This window comes from Lutjanus erythropterus, chromosome 7, assembly GCF_056507025.1.
Source record: "Lutjanus erythropterus isolate fLutEry1 chromosome 7, fLutEry1.hap2, whole genome shotgun sequence".
Classification (NCBI taxonomy): Eukaryota; Metazoa; Chordata; class Actinopteri; order Lutjaniformes; family Lutjanidae; genus Lutjanus; species Lutjanus erythropterus.
This window is the reverse complement of record NC_139323.1, coordinates 9,062,162-9,082,249: the sequence shown is the minus strand read 5'-3', so window position 1 is coordinate 9,082,249 and position 20,088 is coordinate 9,062,162. Positions and strand designations below refer to the sequence as shown.

General features: G+C 37.9%; 1 protein-coding gene across 5 annotated transcripts in view; it reads left to right on the top strand.

Annotated features, from left to right (window-relative positions):
- The window catches only part of gabrg3 (gamma-aminobutyric acid type A receptor subunit gamma3), a 76,931-nt gene extending 69,368 nt beyond the window's left edge, over nt 1–7,563 (top strand). For 3 of the 5 annotated variants that reach the window (XM_084722139.1, XM_084722135.1, XM_084722136.1), the window contains 2 exons: nt 4,054–4,253; nt 6,782–7,563. In XM_084722139.1, coding sequence (XP_084578265.1) covers nt 4,054–4,253; nt 6,782–7,060 — 479 coding nt within the window. In that variant the 3' untranslated portion in view covers nt 7,061–7,563. Of the gene's footprint in view, nt 1–4,053; nt 4,258–4,499; nt 4,516–4,705; nt 4,716–6,623; nt 6,644–6,781 lie in introns of all 5 variants that reach the window. The other 2 variants (XM_084722138.1, XM_084722137.1) reach the window with 2 other exon arrangements.
- Nucleotides 7,564–20,088: the final 12,525 nt, after the last annotated feature.

Genomic DNA, 20,088 nt, shown 5'->3' with positions numbered 1-20,088 from the left:
AGTAAGTTTTCAGTAGTCCATAATAATAATAATCATCTGAAAATAAGAATCTTTGTGTTTTCGTTACTTTAGAATGAGCTGCTTATATTCACAGAAGGCATGGGTCCCATGTTGCACCACCATGTTTATATAGTAGCCCAGAACACACACTGGCTCTAGATACAGCCTTTTGTGTTTTTGCCAGCTTTGCAACCACACAGTTAGAAGGGGCGGGTGAGGTGTTGGTTGCAATCTGCACCCAACTGAATACTAGATTAATGGTTTTGAGTCATTTTTTTAATTAAAAAATCTCAGTGACAGTCATTAACAATTAACTGTTATAAACATCATTGACAGTTATTAACAGTTAATAACAGTTATTAACATCATCGACACTCACTGACATTCATTGACAGTTATTAACGTTTTTAATAGCTGTTAACATCACTGACAGTCATAGACAATTATTAACAGTTATTAACATTATTGACAATCATTGATGGTCACTGACAGTCATTAACACTTATTTACTGTTTAACAGTTATTAACATGACTGAAAGTTAATAACCATCCTTCACAGTTATTAACATTATTGTCTGTCATTAACCGTCATTCACAGTCATCAAAGGTCATTGGCATTTATTAACAGTTATTAACATTATTGACAGTCAAACCATCATTAACAGTCATTACTGGTGATCAGGTGATTCAGTGTTATTTGTATAGTGTAACGTTTTAACAAACCATGACAGTATAGCACCAAATCCTAACAAAGTTATCTCAGGGCACTTTTCACATAACCTACTGAGCTATCTTTGCTGAAGTTGTTTTAAATTATAATTTTGTTCTCTGAATATGTGCCATTCACTGAGCTTTTAATGAAAACATCAAATGACTTATGCCCTTTTCACAAGTGGCCCATTGTTGTATCATCTGCTCAGAGCCACTGTGCTCCACACCTGATGAAAGACACAAAGGAAGAAAATGAATAATGAGTGATATTAATCTAATTTGAAGCATCTGGATCAAACCAGGAGAGAGAATGAAGATAATGAATGGATATTAAATGTAGGCTGATTGTAGAGGTACAGGGGCAGCCGAGTCAGTGTGGGAGTAGAGATAAAGGATTGGGGTGAGTCAGCCTTTGGCGGCAACCTTTCAGCTCAGGTTTGAGCTTTAAAGGGATAGTTCAGGAATATTTAGAATATTTCCACCAGTTTACCTCAGGAAACCATCATTACATAAGTCAAATATCACTCTCTTCAAACCAACCAAACTTCACTGGAAATCAGTCATTTTACCTCGCAGAACAAAGGAGCCGCTGGTCTACCACTGTCTCGATCTGTCAGTTTCTTTGTTTTATCGTGTGACTTTGGTGAATCTGAACTGTCCTTTAAAACCACAGAGGTAACACAGTAACACAAACAAACTAATAAATCAAGGCAGCAGTAGAGCAGCGACTCCTGTGTTCTTGGTTGTAAATAACTGATCATTGTGTCTGGCTGGTTTGATGACAACGATATGTGCCTCATGTAATGGCAGCTCCCTGTTGGAAAAGTCTGTCTGACAGCAAAGTAAAATGGTGAAAATATTCTGAATATGGTGTGCACTTAAACTAATACTGACTTTGTTGGTGCTAACCCTGTCCACAGCAGTATATAGCAGATAGGTACAGCGTGGGACTACCTTAAAACTTCAAGCCATATGTCCTGCACACAGTGTTGTGTACCTGATCTGTGTTTTTGTCAGCTCACATTGGCTCGTCTTCACTTTGTGGATAAACTAGCAAAACTGTAACATAAGAAGTTGTTTACCAGTCTAATTTTTGCCTTAACCCCAAGATTAAACTTAAACGAATTAAGGGGGCCTCATGCCTCATTGTAACTCCAAAGAGAGATGATTTTTTATATTACAAGATTATCTAAATCATGCCCAACATCAGAAATAAAGTAGGATGTGGGGTTTATTCTGATGTCAGTGTAATATTTTGCGCAAACGGGCTTCAAGGCTTAAAACCATCAATTAAAATGATCTTATATTGTCTGTGTGTATTACTCCGTCTAGTTTGCCTAATTTTCCAAGCTTTAGAAATCAAAAAAGTCCATATTTTGTTACTCAGTCTAACTTTTTGTTACTGAGCACTCAGAGCAAGGGCTGAAAAGGTCACAGAGTTCGCCCATGAGCTCAGCTCAGTGTGCACTGCTAAGCCTGCAAAACCACGCCCACCTGGGTCAAATACCGAGTCTTGTTACAGTACTAACTTACCTTAACAGCAAGTTATCATGTGCTTTAACATGCTTCTTTTTGGAGAAAGTGTTCACATACACCGGGCCCTTCAACCATTAATGTCTGATACATTAGAACCTCACAATTTCCTCCATATTAAGCTGTCAGTAAAGATAAATGCCTCTGAGAGTTTTCTTCTCTTCCAACCTGCTGTTCATTCTATCATTTAGAGCAAAACTCTCAAATCTGTGCCACAGCATCAGCAGAAGGCAGGTAAGTGTAATCACTGTGGCAAGCAGAGGCTAAAGGAAAAGTGTGAGATGTCCGCCTGAAATAGATGGGGCCAGCTTGTTACCATGGGAACCTCAGCGAAACAGTCACAGATGTGTTTTTTTTTTTTCTTATAAGCATCTCTATAATGCTCATGGAGGAGGAGATGGGAGACAGGAAAGAGTGAAATCTGCTTGAGGAATAGAGGTTTTTCTCATGTCTGTCAGACTGAGTGACATCAACAACATCTGCTCTTAGTCAAGATGAAAATGTCAGCTTCTAACTTAGCAGCTAAGTGACACATCTTAACTGAAGATATGGTTACTTTTACCATGGTTACAATTACTAAAATAGAGGCGATAAAGCCAGGACAGCGTTCTGCAACCTGTAGCTCTGGATCCACATGTGGCTCTTACACCGCTCCAGTGGCCCTCAGATCAGAATTTCAAGGCAACGTACTGCAATAGATTGTTGAGTTTTCAGCCCAACTCGAACTCTTGGTTTTTGGAAAGGTTTTACCAACTACTAATATTTAATGAAGATAATTTACTTTTCCACTTTAGATAAACTTAAATCTTAAAGCTTCAAGCCCCTCCTCTTTTCAGGTGAAAGTGAATGATGGTTAAAATTTTCTACTAAAACCATTTAATTTCCAGGCACCAAACCAATGACAAATAAGGGTCACAGCTCATTGTGACCAATATTTTGATTACAATTTTTTAGTTTTCTAAAACTCAAAGAATCAAGTTTATCTAAAGAAGAAAAGGACATTATCCCAAGTAAAGATTGTAGGTTGGCAATTTTTTAAGTTTATTTCAAAATATAATAGTTTTACAGTTTCCCAGCAGTGTCATGTAGACCAAATGTTTCTACCTGAGCAATGATACAACGACAGCTACCACAACCATACAGAATTAGCAGAATTTTTAAAGAATAATATATATTTTTAAACACACTTGTATATATGGAAGCCCATTTCTGGAAGCCAAAGAAACAATATATCCTCATTGTAAATCAAAGTTACGAGATTGAAAAAAAGTCAAAATTATGATATAAAATAAATGAGAAAAAGTCATAATTATGAGATTAAAAAAACTCAAAATCATGAGATAAAAGTCATAATTATGTAATAGTTGACTTTATCTTATAATTATGACCTTTTATCTCATGTATTACTTTTTATTTCATAATTTGACTTTTTATCTCATATTTAGATTTTTTGTATCTCATAATTTTCACTTTTAGCTCATAATTTCAACATTTTATCTCATAACTATGAGTTTTTGTTTCATAATTTTGACTTTTTTATTTCATAATTATGATTTTTTTAAATCTCATAATTACAACTTACCATGAGGTTTTCTTTCATTGGTGGAAACTGGCTTCCACAGGCATCAGAATCAGTATCAGGAAGTAAAAAACATCTCTGCTCTCTGCTTTTTCTTCTCAGAACTCCAGACAACATCGAACTGAAGAGTTCATTTCATTCCTGAGTTTAAAAAGAAAAAACCTTGTGTATCTTCATTATATCCTTTGAAAGATACCTGAGATGAGTTTGTCTTCTCTTGTGTCTTTCAGGTATCACCACAGTGCTGACTATGACAACCCTCAGCAGTGTGGCCAGGACGTCACTACCCAGAGTATCTTATGTCACCGCCATGGACCTTTTTGTCACCGTCTGCTTCCTGTTTGTCTTTGCTGCTCTGATGGAGTATGCAACATTAAATTACTATTCCTACAGCACTCGGAGACCCAGCTGCATGGCACCTAAAAGATCAGTGAGTCGCCCTTGAATCAGTTTTCATACACAGATGTATTAAATATTCCTGCAACAATATTCCTTAAAACCGGCAAGTAGTGATAGAAATGATAAAATGTAGATTGGGGTGATGCCCTTATGTAGAGGATTACTGTCACTTGTTACAAAAGTAGCTTTTCTCTGATAGTGCTTTGGTCTTGTTATCTCAAGACAGACGTGAGAGAATCTTTCAGGTTTGAGTTGATGTGACGGTGCCCTTTATAAGCTCTCCTGATAAGACTGTTACTATTTTAAGGGACACTGCATCAGTCTGAACAGGCTTCCGAGACAGACGGGCCCTCTCTAGCCCGTCAACAACTGAGGGAAGAGAGTGCAGACTGTCACCTCATGTTCTGTGCAGAAAACTCTAAGCTTTAATGGTAGACAGACAAAATGCAGAACTGTCTGAGCATTAATGCACTGGAGACTGAGGTTTGCCTCTGTGGATGTTAATGTGAGCTTGTTTCTCCAGATAAGTTTATTCTCACTGTTTATTTGAATAAACAGGCTTGAGGAGTAACTGATTACATGTAATAGGGTCAGGTACTCTGGATACAAAAAAGGCAATTGTACTCCATTACAGTTTCTGATTAAAAAAGACTTCATCAGATTACAGATACATTTAGTAAAGAAATAGGATTATTAGTAAGATTATAGTTTTAAAATAAATAACAATATACTACCATGCACAGTGCACACACAGCTGTCAATTAAATATCATGGCCTCTAGTGAAAAAATGCTTCACTGAGTAGAAATTCTGACATTTTTTTTCTTCAGATCAATCAGCCAATCAATAAATACCGCATAGGAGAGGAAGGAACAGCTGGACAAAGTAATAAACCAAACAATGACCATAAAACACTTAGAGCTGCAGTGATTAATCTGTTATTAATTGACTATTAAATTAATCTGCATCTATTTTGATGATCAATTAATCATTTAGAGTCCAAATTCTCAGATTTCAGCTTCTTAAATGTGAATATTTTCTGGTTAAGGACATCATCTTGGACTTTGATCAACATTTTTTGACACATTTTGACATTTTATGGACAGAAAATAATCGAATTATGATGAAAATAATTCTTAGTTGCAGCCCTAAAAACACTATATTAGGCTAAATAATTTCACCATATTTTTTACTGAGGTAATCCAAAAGTTAAGGAAAGTAATGAAGTTACATTGCTTTAATATTGTGATATTTTTTGTGATATTACTTTGCTGACTACATGTTTTTAACAGGTAATTAGTAACTGTATCAGAATACATTTTTAAGTTTGTGTCCAATTTGTATTAAGTGCAGGATTTATCCTGCTGCTTCCTGAAGGAAAGTTTCCATTTTTGAGATTTGAGATTTCTGGACTACATGTCTTTAATGTGTGGGATGGTTATTATTTTTAAAAAAACTTAATGGTCATGCATTTTATGTATTTTTTTTTCAGTGAAAATCACCTTTCTAACCTTGTTAACATGCCCATGTGGTGTTCACATGTTATAAGACATATCAGGAGGAAAATAAGAAGTAAGCTTCATGTCTGAGCATTTCTTGCTTTGAAACCGCAGTGAGCAGTCACAATCAATCGAGGGGGTGGTGCTATACATGTCATTAGTGGCGATGCTCAGCCCTCAGGAGAAGCAGTTAGTTAGTTAGTTAGTTAGTTAGTTGGTTAGTTTCTGTGATTATCTAGAAAAACAGAGGAGAAGCCAAGTGCAGCTACTTAGGGGTCGGTTGGGGTTGGGGGGTGTTGAGAGGGTGGGGAATATTTGCATATATATGATCCTCAAATACTAAATGATGACGAGGTGTAGAGCTATATGTAAGACATATTAACAAGGTATTTGAACTTATTTTGCAAAACACACATACCAGACAATTAATTACTTCTTGCAGAGCATTTTATATTGTTTAAAATATGACTGGAGGTGGACTTTAATATGCCATAACTTTTAGAAATGTACCTACAATGATGAAGATTATAGAAATAATCTCAATCAGTATACAGTCATGCACAAAAACACAGCATCAGGTATAGCCTGTTTAAAATGATTTCTTTGCAATCTTTAATTTTATTAGTATCCAGTATTTCACTTGCCTGTATTTTACTTAATCTGGCTCTTCAACTCAAATGTGTCTTACTGAAGTCCACAAAAGGAAAAGGTGCAGAATAAAAGATTTAATTACACTAAAATTAAAAACCAACTTAAAAAAATGCTTGTATTGGTAACACAAATGGATTAAGTTTTTTAAAATCAAGTTAACAGCACTGTTGAAATTAGTCACTTAAAGGGACGTTCCACATGTGAACATGTGTTAATTTGTGATGAGGTGTACTTCTCAGCCAGCGAAAATAGATTTGAGGATGTCATCATGGGTATCTTGACTTGGACCGTGAGATTACAAATTCTAACAGAAAGTGTGCACTACAAACCGGAGACACAGAGTTTGAAGGAAGGTCTAATGAATGATTTGTCCTCCCTGTACCTCTTCTTCCTCTTCTTCTCCTTCTCAGAACTACTCTGTCCTGGATGTGAGACCTCCACACACCGTCATCGCATTAAACAACTCCATGTACTGGCAGGACTTTGAGGACGCTTGTGTCTACGAGTGTCTGGACGGGAAAGACTGCCAGAGCTTCTTCTGCTGCTTCGAAGAGTGCAAAGAAGGTGCGTGGCGAAAAGGACGCGTCCACATAGACTTACTTGAACTGGACGCATACTCGCGTGTCTTTTTCCCCACCTCCTTCTTGCTGTTTAACGTCGTGTACTGGGTGGGCTATCTCTACCTTTAGCACACTGCAGGAGCCCCTTCGGTCACGACAGATGGACGCAACAGTTTAACGGAGGATATTCAAGGTTAATAAGAAAGGTAACACCAAATAAACTCCTTCCTGTGGTACCTGAAGCTACCTGGAGACAAAGAAAGGACAGGGTGTGTCTGCAGGCCCGTGCTGAGCAGAGATTTCTGCCTTGAGACTTCAGGTATGAGAATACAACACAATACTGATTCCCTTCGATATGCTGTACGCAGAGGACAGGATGGACTGTGAAGACAAAGAAGGAAATGTGCTTTGCACTGCTACCCCAAACTTCTCAATCAGGAGGAAGACTTGTGTTGTGAGGATTGTACCGGCACCTATTATCCAGCCATCAGTCAAATCCAGTTGATGAAAATCCAAGGACATTCAAACCATTCATAGTGCCTTCCTCTGGAGGGGTAGATACTATCTGCTACAATAATCAGGGAATAATGATTTATATAAAAAATAAAAAAAAATACAAGAGCCTGGCTTTGACTGATTATGGCTGTTCTCATTCAGAGCTTTGAGTCACATTTATAAAACAGCCGCTTGTTATAACAACCACATGAAAAATCATTTGGTTTTTATCTCTTCACACTGACTTTCAGTCATTAGACATGACTCATTCCTCCTGCTTGCAACACTTTTAGTACCCCTATACGCTATAATAAATAAACTGGTTCCCAGGGAAGAGAATGAATTAACCTTACAGCAGAAAGAAGCATAATATGTGCTTTACTAGCATTTTTTTTACTTTAAAGGATGTGGTGTCAATGATTTTAATGGCTCTTTATTATTTTATTTATGTTTATCTTCATATAGGCACAACTCTCTCATCGGGGAAGTCCTTTCAATGACTAATTATGAAAAACACACCTTTCCTTTAAGGGAATATGTCAGGAAATACATTTATTTGCTCTCTTGCCAAGAGTTACACGAGAAGATTGATACCACTCTCATGTACGCTGAGCTACAGTCAGCAGCCGCTCATCTTAGCTTAGCATAAAGACTGGAAGCAGAGGGAAACAGATAGGCCTGTACCAGACTGGATTTGGCTGTTTAATATAAATATTTGACTATTTGTTTTGTTTTGTTTTTTTTCCATATACACTATTAGGCAACACCTTGCTGAAATGATAGATTTTTGAACAAGGTTTCACGTAATATAGTAAACAGGCCAAATACTCCTGAACTGATGCCTTTGGAGGTTGTATCTGCTAACTATGTTAACAATGGAGAGGAGCAACACTTTTTCCCAACACTAGATATCAACTAAGAGCCAGAGACCACTGCTTACGGGGGCCGAGATGTTTCCACTTTCAGGGGCCAGTCCTAGAAACAGTCTGATTCTGTCCAAAGGTAACAACATTTGCCTACCAGCACTTTGGCTTTTGTAGAGGTTAAACATGAGATAAATGTCTTAATTGCTGAGATTCATTTTTTATCTTTGGACAGAAACAGGCTGTTTTCATCTGTTTTCAGTCTGTATGATAATCTCAGCTAACCTGCTGCTGGCTTAAGCTTCAGATCAGTGTACAGAAGTGACAGTGGTATCAAAATGATTATGCCTGTTTCTCAAAATGAACTCCCATACTGGACTCCCATATTAAAATGCCCAACTTTACAGCAGAAATAAACATGTTTACAGCCTGTTACAAAAAGCCGTTTTGGTCTTTATAGCTATTCCCTATTCATTACAACTATATGAGGGGTAAATTTTTATATAACTCTCCCGTTTTAATGATATTAAGGCTTAAAATAAATTAAGGAAGTGGCTGCTTTGAGTGACAGGTAAATGCTATTGTAGGTAGTTAGCTTCATTTGGCTACCTCCACCAATCTGTTCTCATCCCAACTCGTCCCATAATGATGTTTTGTCACTGCCCCTCATCGTCTCATAATGAAGAACAAGGTACCTTTTAGCATGTATGACATATTGCTGGAAAGCATTTTTATCACATGGATAACATTGTGAAAGGTCGCAGTTTGGGTAGATTTAGGCGAATAAACTCCTTGGATAGGTTTAAGATCAGACCATGTTTGAGGTTACGTTTACCACATTGCATATCCATTTAATCAAGAAGGAAACTAGTCACCAGGATTGTCCCTGCTTAAAACTTTTAACAATGTTGTGGGTTCACATGGGACACGAATCCAGGTCTGCTGGGTGAAAGTCCTATGTTTATTGAAGCCACTGATCCACCCCACCTCCTCCATATGTGAATCTCTCCCTCTTTATACTACATCAACAACCCATTGTGTCTCATTCAGTTGCAGATGGGTTTACACTCAAGTCACTTGAAAGAATAGGCGTTTTTTTAGTCTGCTAACAGATAACCATGTGCATCTGTGTAAGTCGCTGAGGGGCTGCGACAAAACTTGGGTTTGTGACGAGTCCATTCGTTTTACACCTCTGCTCATTTTAGGATCAGCCAAGTCAGGCGCTGCCAAGATGGCAAAGGCCGAAGCCAGTGTACCCTGAGCATCAGAACAGCTCTTCAGTAACCTATGGGTGACCTCAGAGAGGCTCCATCCACTATTTATTATCCAGTCTATGGTAATGAGTGGTTTATTGATCGGTGTGAGCTGTGTATGGGCCTGCATTTTCTTCTACATCAGCATTACTGTGGAGGTTTTAGTCTTTGTTAAAAAAAAATCTGAGGTTAAATATAACACCGCAGTTTGTTATGTCTGCCAACTGCACTGCCACAGGCTGGGGCCCTCTGAGATGGAACACCCAGGGAACAAAGGCAGCCATGCATATAATTCATGTGTTATATTTCGAGATGTTACACATATTCTCACCATGTATTGGTGTTGCACAGCAGCCACTTCTCGCCAGAGCTCTTAACACACATTAGAAGAAGTGAATAGACAAAGAAATTACTTCTTTCAGATGTTAAACTAACAGCAACCCTTCAGTTCTTTTCTGAACAGTCAGCGAACGGGACGCCCAAATTAAATATAATGGGTGTCATTTGTATATTACTGTAGGCACAAATATGATAATCCCACTCATTAGGCTCACTCATCTCTGTAAGGCCGCTGACTCTTGTTTGCATGCAATAGAAAATTAAACACTACCCTGAAGAAGATAGAATTATAGTTTTAATATGGACTGTTTGTATCATAACTTGATTTTCCCTGTGTTTAGATTTGGCATTAGCAACCGTTGAATTGCCTTAGCGTAGCCCACCCAGAGCTGAGATGAACACCCAAAATACATATTTACCTCTGATGATAACCTCAGCATGGTGAAGACCTCACTTCTTTGCCTTGGGCAGTATACTTAAGTGGAACTTTTTATATATCCCTTTTTTGAGCTGTTTTCTTTTTAATATATTTGCTATGTTTGTGCCAAATATTTCACATAGTGCCCTGTCATTTATGTTTTCAGGCAAGTTTGAGCAAAATGGTTACACTAATATGTTTTGGTGCTGCACATACAGTATAGAGAGGCGAAGTCCTTCTCATTCCAGTGTGGGATCTTACTTTGGAAAAAATGTTAACAGTAGTCAATGGCTCCATGTTCCTGTTTGAATTGCGTCATGAATTTCACATATGATCTTTGGCAATTCAGAAGATAATTTTACAAGACAAAAAAGTTGCAGTTTGTGGTAGGTCTGTGGTAGTTTAATTTAGTTTTGTGTTAAACTGCTCTGTGAACTAAATGTCTTGTCTCATACTATATGACATCTGGGTGTGTAGTCTTTTTAATCCATATCTTCACAGTCTTAAAATGCCAAACATTTTTAACTTTAAAAAAATCATATGTCTAATTCATGGCACAATTCAAACAGGCTGAAAAGAACATTTGTCTCTGGCCATTAACTACTCTTCATATTTTTTGCGAAGTTAGGTCCCGTGGTGGTCCTTCAGAGGGGGCGTGACTTTGCCCTATGGAAGCCCATTTCCACCAGTGAAAGAAAAAATGGGAAGTCATAATTGTATAATAATGTTGGAGAATGTTTATCTCTTTATTAAGACTTTCCATGGGGATACTTTTTCCTTTCACTGGCTGAACTGAGCTTTTATACACCTCTCTATAGTATGGTGTTGAAAAAGAAATATATGTACTGTATAATGTTGGCTTTTTTAGACTTGTGGAGTGTTTAATGATTGCCAGAGCTGATGCTGCGTTCACATTGTGGCAGTACGCAGTAAGTAAGTAGATGCGAAAGTGAACGGTCATTATTTCCAACTGTGAACTAAGCCAGCACTGGTGTAAAGTGCCGCCTACTGTGCCTGCAGACAAACAAGATCCTGAATGAAAATGGATGCAGCCACATATGTTAGTGCACCTGTTCATCCCGTCGCCTCAACAAACACAAAGTACCCGCAGCACTTCTTCTGACAATCTCTTTTTGGTTCTTTTCATGGTCAGAGCAGTCATTTGGACAAGAAATCACATGTAACAATAATAATAAGAACAATAACTAACTTTAATCTGCCACACTTGGCGTTTTGTTGGCCACAATGTGAATGCAAAACTGTTGTTTTATACAGCAAATTTCTGATCAGTGTTGTTCTGCAATGTTAATTGATTCATCACTCCGAGGAGCTCAGATGTTACCGTGTTCTGACTCCCTTCTGCTGACAGATGAAGGGCAATGCAATAAGGTATTCTGAGTGGTTATATACTTTACAATAACCGTTGCATTTCCATGTTGGGATAAAAGATTATCTCTGGGGTACTTCTGCCTTCATTAGACAACTGACTGAGAGAGGGGAGGCGTGTGACAAACTGACAGACCCAGGCTGGTTCACCGTCACCAACCGAGCCACCGGGACGCACCCATATGTATGTTTGTATCCTGCCAGTAGAAACTTAGGACTGTTAAAATCACACCGACCTTCAACTCAGTTCATTCTTATCTCACTCTGTATTATCAGGCAATAGTGTCTAAAACACTTAGCAACAACAGACACAAGACTTTTACCATGTAACCCAGTAACTTCTCTTGATTCAGATTCAAATGTAGGCCCAGAGCTATTGCGAACATTGCTTTAGAGGCTCTTTGAACGTTCACCAATATCACATTTTCTGCAAGATCTTGCTGAGAGTATTTAAATATCTTTTGTCATATCAAATATCCAGATTGACTTTGACATTGTGTAACACTTTTTTGAAGGGGCGTGCATAAGACTTTCATTACAATGTCATAACCATGCCATGATACCTGGTTATGGATGTTGTCATTAGGTGCCATTCGCCTAATTTTCTTTTTTTTTCTTTTTTTTTTTTTTTTTTTTTTAAAGGTTATTTTTTTGGCATTTTTGCCTTTATTGACAGTGACAGCTGAAGGTATGACAGGAAAGGGGGGTGAAGAGACAGGGGATGACATGCAGCAAATGAGCCGCAGGCGGGATTCGAACCAGCGGCCGCTGCAGAGGACTAACAGCCTCAATACATGGTGCGCACGCCCTACCGACTGAGCTATAGGGGCACCTTTTCGCCTAATTTTCAATGCAAAGTTGACATTGTTTTAGATGTCCTATGACAAGTTGACATTAACCAAGACAACATAACCTGTCAATGTCTTTGTCATGACAAGTTGACATAATATTTTCCTTGACCCCAAGTAGAGTGGTACCGTTTGGACTTGTCATAAAGACGTCTCTAAATGTTATAAGGCCAGTTTGACAATGGACTACAGTACCAAGGTGATTTAGCTTACCGATGAACAGACAGCACTTAGCTAGTTTACCTGATGCTAAAGTAGGCTAACCACTGCCTGCTGTTATCTGAAGCTGGTGTTAGCGAGTTAGCTCGGTTAGCTGTGGAGCTAACTCAGTTCCCGGGTGACAGGAGCCAAATCGAGCAAGAAAACCACCTTGATACTGTATTTCTTGTCAAACTGACCACAACTGCTCTGTTTGCTGGGAGTGTTTACTGAGTTGATTTTGTTGATTAAAGGTATAATCTGCAAAATGTTTACATAATCTCTTTCAATCATCACTTATGACCCACTAGAAGTGCATGGTGGTGGTTATATCTGCAGAGACCCCTCCTTCTGCTTGTATTTCTTCATTTTCTTCTCATTCTTTTGCTGTTTCACCAACCCAGAACATTGGTATTTGACGTCCTGATGCATTTACGAAAAGTTCAAACAAATCCTACTGACTCCACCTTTAATGTCAAGTTGCTGTAATTAAAGATATCAATGGCTTGATTATCAGACATCTTAAACAATGTTAACTTTGCATTAGAATGATACTTAATAACAGTCATAAAAAATAAATCATCTTCATGACAGGTGTCATAACACAGTGTAATGACATATGTCTTATAACCATACATTGTCTGATAGGAATAGATGAACTGTTGATTGGAGTTGGTGTGCAGTGATACTTGTGATTTATGGGGTTTACATAGAACATTCATGCACCCTCACGATGCTTCATTTAGTGTTATGACAGATTTGAACAAAATTAATTCAGTGTGCCTTTAAACTGACACAACAGATTTTCCATTGGCTGCTCCCTCCACTCCCTATTTGAAGTTTATAAAGCCTAATTCCCACCCTCCCTGTCTTATTTGCTGTTGACTTTGAATCATGTTTTTCCAACTGGACAGTCCACATTTTTCAGTATTATCTTTCCAGACTCCGGGATAGCCAAGGGGGTAAACACAGGAAGGGATTCAGACTGGGATTTGATCCCCGGCCAGTCTGGCCATGTGTGTGGCTCCAGACTGAACCAGTGAACCAGCACTGGGCACAGTGTCATCTGCGCCGAGGATCAGCAGGATTATGCAGATGGGGCATGTGAGGGGCAGATATTTAGACTTGAAACGTATCAGTCTGTCACTAATGTGCTGTGTAAACCCCGTGCAAAGAAAGTTGTATGTTTCCGTGATCGGGTGATATCGTCACTTAAACGTTTTGAGAGTTTCGGTGCAGTTTTGGTGACTTGAATTACAATAATCTCAGTGCAAACACTGCATTGAATCTAAGCCACATTCAGTAAGTACTATTGTGATGAATAAGCCAAAGATATTTCTGTTTCAGTTTATTCTTTGATGGTTTGAATCATGTTTGAGGATATTTTGTTGTCCTAGGTTTTAAAAAAAGAGAACGGCTTCAGTTCCATGTATTCAGTGCAGTACTGTGAAGTGTAAAATGGTTGGAAACTCTGAGCGTAACAGAAATTATTAGTCTAGAAGTGCTCTAAGACAGTTGATGTCATTTGCCAGTTCATCCACGGTTGTATTATTTGTGGCAGAAATCTCACTAACAGCTGCTGAAGAGGATTTCGACGAGGGTCTCTGCTGCTGTAACAAAGTGTGTTTTCTACCACAAGCTTTCATTCTGTAGCCAGACGTGTGCCCTCTGCAGTGGTGAATCATATTTCTGTTGACATGTATTATCTCCTATCTAACTTAACTGTACACACAATACTCAACTGTACACTCTTTCTGCTTTGTGTTCTCATATTTGTGGCTTCATTGTGACATAGATATCTCATTACTCAATGGTACAGTCAAGTGCAAGTGTTGAGATTGTACTCCTCAGCAGCGTGGTGTCCTGTGAGTGGGGTTGTTTTGATGATTTTGCTCCTACAGTCCATTTCTGATGCCCATGCTATTTTCATACCTTTGGTTCTTTTTATATTTGAAATGTGCATTACGACCAAGGACCGGAAAATATGGAATAAAGTTTTTTTCATAAATGTACATCAGTGTGGTCAGTTTTACGCTTCAGATGTCTTTGGTTAAAATGCATTTAAATTCAAGATTTTTAAAAAGCAGAGTTGTTCCAATATTTTTTTTTTGCTTCCCAATAACCATTCTGATTCTGGCCAATACCAATACCAGTGTGCTAATCAATCAATCAATCAATCAATCAATCAATCAATCAACCAGGCTACATGGATGTGGCACTTTTCATACAAACAAAATGTAACTCTTTATTGATCCCCAAATTAAAATCCATCAATAAATTAAAAACAGTGGGTAAACAGTAAAAAAAATGGTAAATTGTTAAGAGGAAAACAAACCAGAAAATACAAATAAATAAATAAAATCAAATAAATAAAATGATGTACCAAATAACAACAAACAGACTATATGTATAAACAAATAGGCAATAAATAAATAATTAAATAAATAAAGTTGAATTAAATGTTAGATTAAAAAGGTAGCTTGCTTTTAAAAATATCAATGCCCTCTGTGGCCCTAGAAAATATAACACACAGAGAATAAATGCCATTGATCAAAGGTTCTCTTTTTTTTTTGCAGCCAAGGACCACTTTAGATAATAAATGTACGAAGGACCCCCTCATGTATGTCCCTTGGAGTGAGTAGAGTAAAAAAAAAAAGCTCCATCAAATTATTCTAAGTGCAGAGAATGAGTCGAAGTAAAATGTGGATTCTAATTATTCACATAATACACAATAAAATATATGAAATATATACAAAATGTTAATCATATAAAATAATAATAATAACAATAATAAATACATGTAAAACTAACAATAACAGGCCCAGCGTTGGACATTAATATGAATATGATGAACATGTTTCCCATAATAAGCATAAATAAATATATTTATCAAAAGTTATAGACTTGTCAGATTAGAACATAAGTTAATCACTATTATAGATTTAAAAATTGAAGTATTATTTGAATGAAGAGGAAAAGAAAAATCTTTTTTCTGTGTGTGTCATCATCATGTACAGTAAATAAATGAATCTGAAAAGTTTTCATGGACCCCCTGGCAGAGTGCCTCGGACCCTGGGGGTCCCCACACCCCTATTTGAGAAACACTGCCATAGAACAGACCCTGCCATGGTTTTGGTGTTAATAATTTACACAGTATTGGATTAGTGCATGCACTACTCACATACTCACCAGTAGTAGTAGTACAACTCTGTTTAGAAGGACTTAATGCCTCCTGATAGACTCTTTGTACCCCACTGGTTTTTATTTTTTGGAAAAATAAGAAGCATGATGGGACCTGTTGAGGAACTATCCGTATGATGGCCGACAAAATGGCCGCCAGTCTCCATCTGAGCACAGTGTTTAAACCAGTGATCTGCTGCAGATCTTTTCCAGCCACACTGCAACAGAAAATATATTCAGACAAATAACAAACTGATCCTCAGTCTGTCTTCAAAATCAATTGTTTGAAATCCAATAGCTTTGCAAAGGTGGAAGGATTGAACATGCAGCCTGTTTTTGACACACACACATTTACAGTGCAGTGTAAAAATCACTGTCAAGAACACAAACCATCACTGTAAGAGCTCTACAGGTCACTGAAATCAAAATAAATGAAACAAAATAGAAAGAGCAGCTATTTCTGTGGTAGAAAACAGTCAGAGGCAGAGTAGAGCTCTCTGGCACATCTTCATCTACAGGAAAGCAGTTTTAAAGGGTCAAAACTGCAGCAAGTATGAAAGAAATGTATAAAGTAAGTTTGTAAAATATGTTGTCGCTGGTGAAGGTCAGGAGCTTTTTCTACATTCTGTATTTCCTTGTTCAGACAATATACTGTAGCTACTAGTTCAAGTACTTCTGCAGTTTTGCTGCTCTTAAATCTTATAATGCACTTTATCAGTGCTCTGAACACCACAGATAGAAGTCCAAATGCAATGCACGTAGCATTTGAGTAGAAGAAGACATTCAGAGGTGGGAACTGCATGGCATTATGGGACTAGAGACAGGTGAGAGCATATGTTTTTTTTTTTATTTGAGTGACATGAAACTTCAAACCTGCATTAGCTGTGTTTTGCTGTTGCCATGTTTTTTCTTCTTCTTCTTCTTTTTATTATTATTATTATGGTACATATTCACCACAGGATAACTAATCCTCTTCAGCTAGTGCCATCATCAGGTATATATTATAATATTTATTATTATAAATATATTATATATTTTAATTTGTTCAGTACTTTGGTTTATGATCAAATACCAGCCAAACAAACATTGCCATCAGCCTCAGCTGTTCTTTGTGTTTAGCGCTTAATTAGTGCTAACACACTAAATTAAGATGGTGAAGATGGTACATCATATCAGCTAAACATCATCATGTTAGAATGGTGTACATGTTGACATGATGATCACTAAGAACAAGTATGCCTCACAGAGCTACTAGCATTGCTGTAGATTCTTAGGGCATGTTCACACCAAAAGCAAAGTTTTTGCATTTTTTATTTTAAAAAATGTTAATTCTCTGATTTCAGCTTATTAAACGTCTTTTTTTTTTTCTTTTTTTTCTTTTTTCTTTTCTCTGACAGTAAATTGAATATTTTTGAGTTGTGGACAAAACAAGACATTTGATGACATAATCTTGGACTTTGGGAAACAGTGATCAACATTTTTTTCCACACTTTCTTAAATTTTATGAACCAAATAACTAATGGATTAATGAAGAAAATGGTTGATAATGAAAATTATATATTGGACCACATGCTTCTGTATCATGTAATTGTACTGAAATGTATTTTTAAAGTAGCCCTTCCAACCCTGATTGCAGTTTAGAAATATTGATTTGTGCAGCTACAACAACAGATAGAGCAGTGTGGGTGAGAAAGGAGAGGAGGTGCTGGGGCAGGAGACTCCTCTAAGGCATCATCAGCAGATGCAAGAGGTGTAGAAGAGACAGGGGTCTCCTGTGTCAGGAGGCAAGACTCACACTGTGCAAAAAAGTCTCTGAGACAGTCCAGCCTGAGCAAAAAGGGTGCAAAACAGGAGCAAAAAAAAAAAAAAAAAAAACACCAATGAAAACAACCAAAGTGCAATAATCAAGTCCAGGTCCATACAGTGATTCATTCAGGAAACACGGCGTCTGTGGAGTCATTAAAAGTCTCTTTCTGCATGAGCAGCAGAGGAGTGAGGCAGCTGTAGCTGTGTGATTTTGGTGCAGGATAAAAACCAAACCAGAACTATTCTATCTCATTCATAGATCAGTGCTGTGTTGGCCCTCCTGCCCACTCGGCACTACAAATTGTCAGTTGCCATGGTAACTGTGTTCTTCCTGACATAATGAAGTGCAACTAAAGATTTGATCACAGGCACCAACGGGAACTTGACTCCGTTTTATCAACTGGCCTTGACAACATTTTGTCTGCGGTACTTTTAGAGCAACTTTTAAAAGTTTTCTTCTATTTGCACAGACAATTCACTCAGTCATTTGAATGGCCTCAGCACACTTGAATGATACCGGAAATATATTAACAATACACAACACAGTGCATTATTTATTGTTTTAATTGATGCTTCTTTCTAGTTTTGTTGTCCACTTTGCTGCTGTAAGACTGTTGTCAGAATTAAAATGTTACATTTGGAACACTGTCATGAAACAAAACTCTCATGCCCTGATATCTTTAATCAGGATGTCTACTGGCTACAACGAAAACCCCGAAACGCTGCCTCCAGAGGTTAAATCGTCAGCAGATGACAGCTGATGGGTTCTGAGATTGTAAAAACAGAGACAGCCCCACAGTGGGCTGAAGAGGGCTGCAGATAACAGGCTCTTACTGTGGTTTGTAACCAGCACATATCCAACAAATCATCACAATAAACAGCTTACCTTACTTTACTGTGCTGGGCCAAGTTTCCCAGTTTCTGTGTACCTTAGTGTTTTACGAAGGTTCCTAAGGTATACCTTAGCGAAAGAACTTATCTTCCTACGAGTGTTTCCCAGACTGTCCCTTAGCGGGCAGTCTTGAGGAAGAACTAAGGTACATCGTAAGCTCTAAGCTGTCTTTCACCGCAGTGTACGCGTCAACTGATCACTTATAAAGGCTCATAAATTACATTTTAGCATAACAAGTGTTGCCATAATCATTTTACCTCAATCTAATACTGCAACAAATTAAGCTATGCCTACTGAAGATTTATTTATTCATTCATTCATTCATTCATTCATCTTCTATAATCCCTTATTCCAGAAGGGTCGCGGGCTGCTGGAGTCTATCCCAGCTGACATTGGACGGGAGGCAGGGTTCACCCTGGACGAGTTGGCAGTTCATCGCAGGGCTGACACATAGACAGACAACCACTCACATTCACATTCACACCTACGGGCAATTTAGAGTCACCAATTAACCTAGCATGCGCCTACTGAAGATCATCTGCTAATCTATTTAAGAGTTCAGACGAGATCTTGTGATAGTTCCAATAAATACGTAGTCTATAGCCTACAAAATAGTAGTAGTATAAATCAGGACATATAACACTTGAAACTCTTGAAAAGCCAGGATAAAATCTAAAGTGAAATGGGTGAATGAATTTGTTCTCATACAAACAAAGGATCTAATACAAATTTGTTGTCTTCACACAATACACACCTGTAACACCATGTCCACATTTCACTGCAGTGTGTGTGGTCTGTGTCATCACTGTGCTTCTCTGCTGGCAGTATTCAGCACTCGGGGTCAGTTTCTGGTTCAGTCTACTATCGACTAACCAGATAGTCAGAAAAGTTATGTTAGCTCCATTACATTTTTTTAAAAAAACCCACAATTTTTCACAAATTGGATTAGTGTTTTGGATAGGTTCTATACTTTATTAGCATCACTAACATCATGAAAAGAACAGACCGATTAAATGACAACGTTCTCATGATTTTTTTATGCACAAAACTTAGTTTAAAATTAACTTCATCCAAATTAATTATAAAACAAAGGATGTAATGTGTGTAAATAGCCTAGAAGTGCACTATACTGCAGCTGTACATTTGTCCAAAAACATAATGTTGGCCTAATAAAGCTAAAACAGTGACAGGATGAATGGAGCCTATCACTAAGGGACAGTTTACGAATGGTTCAGACCGCCCCTCTAAAGGTAAACCCTTCAGAAGGTTCACCTTAGCTAAGGAGACTCTGGGAAACAGCCCGTAAGCTTGAGGGAGACCTTCAGGTACAACTCACGATGCATGTAGCACCAAGCAGGCTCTGGGAAACAGGGATCAGTACAGTTAGGTGAGATACTGAACTCCAAATTGCCCCTGAAGACATAACCGTCAGCATGTGAGTGTGTGTGAACGGTTAATTTCCAAAGAGCAAAGGCACTT